The sequence below is a fragment of the Poecilia reticulata genome, linkage group LG17, assembly GCF_000633615.1.
Source record: "Poecilia reticulata strain Guanapo linkage group LG17, Guppy_female_1.0+MT, whole genome shotgun sequence".
In the NCBI taxonomy this organism is placed as follows: Eukaryota; Metazoa; Chordata; class Actinopteri; order Cyprinodontiformes; family Poeciliidae; genus Poecilia; species Poecilia reticulata.
In genome coordinates, this window is record NC_024347.1 from 30,358,150 (window position 1) to 30,366,831 (window position 8,682).

Here is an 8,682-nt window from a genome sequence, read left to right on the forward strand (position 1 = left end):
CTCCGGACGGGAACCGAACCGTGACGCTCCCGACGGGAACCGAACCGGGACGCTCCGGACGGGAACCGAACCGCGAGGCTCCGGACGGGAACCGAACCGCGAGGCTCCGGACGGGAACCGAACCGTCTGTTCAGTCCAACGTTTTACCTCTGAGGTTCCTGAATGAAAACTCCTCACTGGGTCGTTTATTCAGCCCATCTGGGCTCCAGCTGGTGACTGGATGAAGGACAAAGAGGTCGTCTGTTTGGACCCTAAAGTTCAAAGGTCACGGGCGAGTTTTATCAGTTTAAAGATGTTAATTCACCTCTGATGGATGTTGTGTGTGGATGTTTAAAGCGAACATTCACACTTTGCCGCCTGTAAAGAAAAACAACCAGTTTGTGTAAATTGTGAGCTAATTAAAGCCTCTGGACTCTGCAGGACGTTCAGGATTCAGTTTCTTCTTCTACACGTTTTAAAAACAACCATCTGGTTCAAACCGGTTCTGGTTTCTAGTCTTTCCTGTTGGGTTTTTATTCATGACTCGTTGGGTTAAGTTGGTGACCTCCTCGGGTCGGAGCCGCGTCTGAACGTGGAACCTACTTTACGTTTCGGTGCGTTTCCCCCCCTGACCGCTGGCTGCAGACGCCGCGCTGATGCGTCTGATGTCGTCGTCGTCGTCTTCCCTCGGCTCGTCGCTGCGACTCATCAGTCGTCTGCTGCCGTCTGCAGACACTAAACCTGACGCATTGCCTCGGTTACCGTATCGAAGGCATGCAGCTCTCAGCCAGGATGAACTCAAACGCCGTTCAGGCGCCGCCTGAGAAACAAACAACCGAATACAGGCGTTTATTCTCATCCGGCTCCCAGTTACGGTCGGAAGGTCGGATCTTCATCAGAAACGCAGAACCGGTTCAGATTAGTGACGGTAATGTTGGCCGGAAAAATGTGACTGACTTAAAATCCTTGGAAAAATTTCCACTAGCATTTTTCAAGTGGATATAAATGCTTTACTCGTTTATATCTAGTAAATTATATTAATCACACAACTAAGGATTTTAGAATAAATTGTTTCAGTTTAAATCGGGTCTTCTTACATGCACTTAATCAAAATACGTAAAATCAATCAATTTACAGTCAAATATTAAGTAAATATTTTACCTTGTTTGTATTTAAATGTTTTATTTTTAAAGATTAGTAAATCTACCTGCATTTCTTTTTATTTTACCGGATAATAGAGTTGAGACATCAGTTTCCTAATAAATTAGAATAAATTTTACACATAAAATAACAATGCTTGAAGTCAGACGTCTGTAAGAGAAGCAAAGTTTCCCTTTAGTATCCTTTACAAAACCAGTTTGGACCCTTTAAACCAGTTTGGATCCCACAGTGGGTTCTGGAGGCCCGGCACCCTGCATGTTGTAGTTCCTCTCCCTGGTGGCAGAAACGACCTTTCCAGCAGGTCAGTGTTGAATGTCGAGGCCTCTAATGACCATCATTTGATCCAGGTGCGCTGAACCAGGGAGCGAACTGAAACATGCAGGACGCCTCCAGGACCGACCTGCTTTAAACCAACCCGTTCAAATGGACCCGACCAGCGTTGGCGAGGAAATGGATCAGGTGTGAAATGAATGATCCCAGAATCTTGTTGATCGAAACGTTAAGCTGCAGCTCTGCAGCTTGACGTTGTTTTATTCTAGCTTGACGTTGTCTTGCGCTAGCTTAACGTTGTCTTGCGCTAGCTTAACGTTGTCTTGCGCTAGCTTAACGTCGTTTTGCGCTAGTTTAACGTTATTTTCTGATAGCTTGACGTTATTTTCTGATAGCTTGACGTCGTTTTGCGCTAGCTTGACGTTATTTTCTGATAGCTTGACGTCGTCTTGCGCTAGCTTGACATCGTTTTGTGCTAGCTTGGCGTTGTTTTGATAGCTTGTCGTCGTCTTGCGCTAGCTTGACGTTGTTTTGCGATAGCTTGTCGTCGTCTTTCGCTAGCTTGACGTCGTTTTGCGCTAGCTTGACGTTGTTTTATGCTAGCTTGACGTTGTCTTGCGCCAGCTTGAGGTTGTCTTGCGCTAGCCTGACGTTAATTTGCGCTACCTTGGCATTGATATGCGCCAGCTTGACGTTGATTTGCGCCAGCTCGACCTTGTTTTGCGCCAGCTCGACCTTGCTTTGCGCTAGCTTGACCTTGCTTTGCGCTAGCTCGACGTTGTTCAGCGCTAGCTTGACTTCGATTTGCGCTAGCTCGACGTCGTTTTGCGCTAGCTCCAGGTCGATTTGCGCTAGTTCGAGGTCGATGTGCGATAGCTTGATGTTGTTTTGCGCTAGCTTGACGTTGTTTTGCGCTAGCTTGAAGTTGTCCTGCGCTAGCTTGACGTTAACGCCTGCATGGCAGAAAAACGTCCCAGATGCTTCCATCTCAGGAGCCTGATCATGTCTGACAGGAATTCACAGTTTCGGGTCAAAACCAATAAATCAACTTCTGAATATTTAACATTTCTCACTGCTTCAGGCTTCTGATGTCCAGACTTTTACTTCCTGCTGAAATCCCGTCGGTGTTGATGTGGCGTTGACGCCCGGCTGCTGCCAGTCATGAACAAGCTCTGCTCTGGTGGTTCTGCCTAAATGGGTTTTTTTTTTACGAAGTCGCCTTTAACGGAGCTTTTCTGGAGCAGAAAGTCGCTGAGCGTCTGCTGGGAATCGAAGCAGAGCGATTCTTTTCTCCCGCCTGGCGGCAGAAATCCGTTTGTTCCTGTTTGGTATTCGGGTCGGGACTCCAGACGTTTCAGGTTTAATGGATTCATCTGTTGAGCTGAGCTCACCTCATCGAGCTGCTGTTGACCTTTGACACTCTGAGCTCACCTGACTCACCTGGTTCAGGTTGTTAAACGCTGTGTGTGTGTGTGTTTGTGTATTTATTTTGTTCTCACCAGAAGAGAGGAGGAATCGTAGCACAAAGCAGATTTATTTAGTTTTAAAAGTTTCTGGATCCTTGATTTCAGAAAATATTCAAGAATGAAAATAATCTTTAAAATGTTTGTGGATATATTTTAAATTTTACCCTCCAACGTCTTTTTCAGCTCAACCACCTTTATTTATTAAATTTTTCTCTTTTAATTGATTTATTTTGCTGCCAGCATCCATTTATTTATCTCTATTTATTTTATAACTATTATATATCCTCCCACTGTTTATTTTTATTTAAATAAAAATAAAGAAAAATTTATTTATTTTATGTCCAGCATAAAAACTGAATTTGTTCTCCATACATATTATTTTTAAATGTTCATGTTCGTACTTTGTTTTATTTATTAATGCCTTAAAGCCCAATTATTTATATTTGTGTTTATTTTTCCTCACGATTTATTTATTGAACATCCACAAAGCAAAATATTTACTTATTGATTTACTTATTGATGTAATCGGTCACCGTATGGTAATGATTAGACTCTATCTGTGGTTCGGTCAGAACCTCCCTGGGTTCTGGTTCGGTCGGTCAGAACCTCCCTGGGTTCTGGTTCGGTCAGTCAGAACCTGCCTGGGTTCTGGTTCGGTCAGTCAGAACCTNGTCAGAACCTGCCTGGGTTCTGGTTCGGTCAGTCAGAACCTGCCTGGGTTCTGGTTCGTTCAGTCAGAACCTCCCTGGGTTCTGGTTCGGTCAGAACCTCCCTGGGTTCTGCCTCGGCCTCCAGCCGACCCGATCTTCCTCGCCGTGGCTCTTGACTCGTCGTCTTATCGACTCGCTGAAGCTGGTTTGTGTTTGAGGACGGGCGGCGGCTCCAGAACCGGTTTTGGTTCTGGAGGTTTTTAAGCTGCAGCAGGTTCTGGTGGTTCTGACCCGACATGTTTGTCTCGTTTCCCAGGAGTGTGCGGCTGCTGCGGGCCCCTGAGGCCCCGGTACAAGCGCCTGGTGGACAACATCTTCCCCGAGGATCCCAAGGTGAGTCCAACAGGGTTCGGCACCGGGGGTCCAAACTGAGGCCCGCGGGCCAGAAGTGGCCCTTTAAATGATCCTGTCAGGCCCCTGAAGTTAAGACTGGTTAAAAATGTTTGGCCAAAAAAATGGAAACACAACAGATAATAAGTTTGAAGGAGTTTTTTTATGTTTTGGATTTTAATGATATGCAGATTTCATAAAAATTTGGTTTAATGTTTGAGCAGCTAAAAACTAAAAAAATAAACACATTTTTGCTTTGTAAAGTTTTGTGGCCTGTCTGGGTTTCCGTACATCAGGGCATAAAGTTTGGACACCTGCTTCAAAGCTGCAGAGTGACTTTTATAAAACATATTTTAAATATTTGTTGATCATCATGTCATGAGACGGATAATCTGTGAAAAAGTCGAGCTTCTCCCAGAACCAATCAGAGCCAGGAGGCGGTTCTTAGCGCTGTCAATCATCCCCCTAGCTAGCAGCCTGCCTTCAATGCTAAGGCTAGTTAGCATAGCCACCGATGACATTTGATGAACAACGTTCCTGAAACGTTAAGTTGTTTCTCCTCCATTTAGCAGTGAGTTCACAATATTGATTGACAGCGCTAAGCCCCTCCTCCTGGCTCTGATTGGTTGTTTCTGGTGCATTTCTTCAGAGGAGGTCGATGTTTTCACAGATTATCTGCTGTAACAAACATTTAGTTTTATGAAAGTCCAGCAGCTTTAAGGTTTTAATCTGTTTGAGCTGAACTCTGATGATCCGAGTCCGGACGGCGCCGACCCGTTTCCTCCGCTCTGCTCCTGCCAGGACGGCCTCAGCAAGTCGGACATGGAGAAGCTGACGTTCTACGCCGTGTCGGCGCCGGAGAAGCTGGACCGGATCGGCGCGTACCTTGCTGACCGGCTGAGCAGAGACGTGGTGCGGCATCGCTACGGGTGAGGAGCCGGTCCGAACGGAGCCGGATCAGAACCTGGAGTCTGGGTCTGACGGCGGCGGCGGCCATGTTGCCTGCAGGTACGTGGTGATCGCCATGGAGGCGCTGGACCAGCTGCTGATGGCGTGCCACTCCCAGAGCATCAAGCCCTTCGTGGAGAGTTTCCTGCACATGGTGGCCAAGCTGCTGGAGTCCAGAGAACCGGACCTGCAGGTTCTGGGAACCAACTCGGTAAGCGGCGGCGCCACCGGGTCACACACGGGTTTTCACCAGAACTCACTCTGAACTTGCTGCTGTTTGGAGAGGAGATTCAGAAACCGGCCGAGATGCAGCTTAAAGGAAATCAGGTTTTTATTTTAATACAGATAATAAACGACTTTACAGGCAAATAATGTGCCAAACATTGAATAAAAATAAAATATATCGTGACATTAATTAATATTATCAACATTAAATCTAACATTTAATTATTCAAATCTGTCATTTTACTTCCAATGCTGTTGTTTTTATTACATTTTTATGTTTCATTATTTGTTTTTCTATTTAGACAAATAAAAAATAAATGTCTAAATAAAGGACAAAACAGGATGAAGCAAAAAGAAAAGTGGAAAAATCTATTTATGATTTTTTTAAAAAATGAAAAAATACATTTTTTAATAAAAAACATACATTGAAAAATTAGAAATATTAATAATGAAATAAAAAGGGGAATTAAAAAAACAAGATTTGAAGTAAAATTGAAAAGATTAACTGGAGATGATGTGAAATTAATACTGTTTAAAATGATGAATATTAACTTCTATTCACTCTGTAACCAAATAAGTTCTGATTTTTAAAAAAAAATTTTAGATGCAATATTAGCCATTTATTTATCTCTTGCCAGTTTTGGCAGGATTAGTCCTCCATATCCCGACCAGGAGACCAAAACCTGATGATGATCCATTAATCTGGACGTTTTATGGAATCGGTTTATGTTTATTTGCTGCTTCAGAGCAGAACCAGGATCCAGGAGCGATGCTGCAGCAGCAGGAGGAGCGATGCTGCAGCACTGATGCTGCTGCAGCATCTGGAACAACCTGACTGCCGTTGCTGCTCTTTATGGTGCACAAACCGAACTGCTGCTGGCAGTAAAAACCAAAGCAGCAGTTTCATTTTGAACCAACCGTCTTTTATATTAAAACCCTTTTTCCCGTCGCTGCATCAGCCTGGCTGCTCTCGCTGTAATCGCGCTTTAATGTTTGCCTGCTTGTGCGGCGCAATAAATCCCAGAAAATATGAGCTCATAATCCACAAAGTCGGCTGTTAAACTCAAACTTATTACCGTATTTTCACGAAATGGGCTGAATATGTGAGCTGGCGGAGCCGATGCTGCCCAAAGCGGTGAAATCCTCCTGAAGCTGCTCCCGGATCCGTTTCCTTCCCTCTGAAGGTGAAATAAAAGTAGTTTCCTCCGGGTTCTATTGTTGGCGCTCCATCCGAGCCGCGGGTTCAGATGGACCTGCATTATTTATGTGTGGTATTTATTCTGTGACGGAGGAGAACCGACGTAGAGCCGTGGTGGCGGCAGATCTGCTTCACGTCGGATCAGGGAGACTCGGCTGCTTCCAGTCCATCACCACCAGTTCATACTTTATGTGACGAAACTCTGAGATCGTTTAGAAAAATACAAGAGCTGAAGACGTGGAGGCAGAAAAACTGAAACTCCAAACAAAGAAAATGTCATTTATCAGCCGAGTTTCACGAATATTCTGCTGCTGATGATGAAGAAACACAATTTCCCATTTGCTGCTCCTTATAAGTCATTAAAAATCATGGCTGTTGCGTGTGATGTAGTCATCATCCATCAGCCAATCAGAGGAGACGTCGGCGTCTCATCCAGGCGTTGGAGCATCAAGCTCCGCCTACTTTGCTGAGGCTGAGATTTGGGGAAATTGTTCGGCCGTTTTACATTAGAGAGATGCTTCAACGCGTTGGAATGAAACGGCAGACCATCATCCTCCCACCACTTCCTGTCGTCTTCTTCGTCGTTTCTGCCAGTAGAAACATGTTGTAGATGAAAAGTGTCTCCATTGCAGTTTTGTGAAATAAATTTCCATGTGGCTGAGAAATCACTTCATCCCAGAACATGAGATTCTTTTAAATGCCGCGTTTCCGTTGAGCAAATGTATAATTTTACCTCCAGTTTGTGATTCGACAGCGAGTGGAAACGCATCAGCCAATCAGCTGCTTGGTTTGCTGCTAGGTGGATGAAGGTCCAGGTTTACCTTCAAGCTTCAGGAATCAGAAATGTTCCTGTCGAACAGTCAGTTTGCACTACAGGCGACGCATGTGGGCGCCGCGCGGAAAGGGCGCCAGATCTGTGGCAGCAGAGATCTGTTTGTGTAAACCAGTGGTCCCCAAGCTACGGCCCGCGGCCCGAATCTGGCCCCCTGAACAATACCAGAGAGCATTGAGATTTTTTTTTCATATATTGTATTTTCTGGTTTATATGTGAATATTTCTTCAACCACCAGGGGGCTCTTTAGCAGGAAGTGTGTCCCGTAAACTGTGGGTGTTTTGTTTTGCATGGCGCATTGCTGCCACCTGTTGGACTTTTACGGAACTGCTGGACTTTTATGCTATGTAATCAGTACGATTGGTAGCGGTAGAGCAGATGAACACGTGTTTGTTATGAACGCCGCATTCCAGGTTTCCCTCAATGGAATATATACTAGTCAGTCCCAGTGACCGTTTCACTAACGGTTTTTGCCCATGTGCTTTCTGGGTAAAAATCAATCAAGAATCGGGTCATAAACCGACTCCGGACCCCCACCAGAGAAGGGAAACGTTTGGGGGCCCCTGGTGTAAATGATGTGATGCATCGTTCACATGCGTGATGATGTAATTTCATCACATCTGTCCTTTATTTTACTGTTTTTACACGTTTTTCCTTCTTTAACATAAAACATCCAGATCTGTTTTCACTGCTTCATATAAAAGTCGTTCATGACTAGAAGAACTGTTTGGAACAAAGCTGCTTACATTTCAATCTGGGCTGCAAATCTGTTGTTTTTAAAGTTTTCCGATGAGAAGGTGACCCAGCAGAGGGAAAACGAGCCCTGGTGGGAGGAGGCGATAAATCACTCCTGCTGCATGCAGGCGGCAGAACAATGATTCTTATTAAAACCCAAACGTCCATCTTTACTCCTACCAGCTTATGTCCAGATTCAGATGCGTCTCTGCTGTCTCCTCCGTCCCTGTTGGGACGCGTGAAACCTCAGAGTCCAGCGTTTATGATGACCTGACGTCGGTCGATGGGTTTGGGGATAAAACATTTTATGGTTTTGCTCCAAAGATCCCAAAATAAAGTCAGAGTTTTGGTTTTCTGTCCATAATTAAACCGTAAATTATTAAAATTTTAGCCACTGCAGTGACTCTGTTGATGAAACTCGTGTTGGTTTCACACATTTCCACAGATGGTCAGCGGAGCTCCAGCCATCGCAGCTATTATTAGAAATCTCTCTGTTTCTGAACTAAACTCTCTTAAACTGTGACTAACGTATGAAAAAATTCATTGATTCTGAATCCAGCATGAAAAGAATCATGAGAATTTACAGATATGAGAGTTACAACTATGGATGATTTTATTTTTCTATTGGGTAAAATTAACTGTTGCAATAAAACCTTGAAGCTTTAAATATGAAACGCAGTTCAGTTATTGAGAAATTGATAATTAGTGACAGTTGGTGTAGAAATGCCCAAACATTGCTGCACATTTACTGGAAACTTACCTGAACCTTGAGGGTTATTGTGCAAGCTCCCACCCCCAAAGCGGCCGGGCTTCTCTCCCCCCCCCAAA

At 44.5% G+C, this 8,682-nt stretch overlaps 1 protein-coding gene across 12 annotated transcripts in view; it reads left to right on the plus strand.

Annotated features, from left to right (window-relative positions):
- Positions 1 to 8,682, plus strand: part of efr3a (EFR3 homolog A (S. cerevisiae)) — a 61,908-nt gene that overhangs the window by 18,875 nt on the left and 34,351 nt on the right. For 11 of the 12 annotated variants that reach the window (XM_008434774.2, XM_017310060.1, XM_008434771.2 and 8 more), the window contains 3 exons: positions 3,843 to 3,919; positions 4,718 to 4,845; positions 4,925 to 5,075. In XM_008434774.2, coding sequence (XP_008432996.1) covers positions 3,843 to 3,919; positions 4,718 to 4,845; positions 4,925 to 5,075 — 356 coding nt within the window. Of the gene's footprint in view, positions 1 to 1,504; positions 1,600 to 3,842; positions 3,920 to 4,717; positions 4,846 to 4,924; positions 5,076 to 8,682 lie in introns of those variants that run through there. The other variant, XM_017310061.1, reaches the window with a different exon arrangement.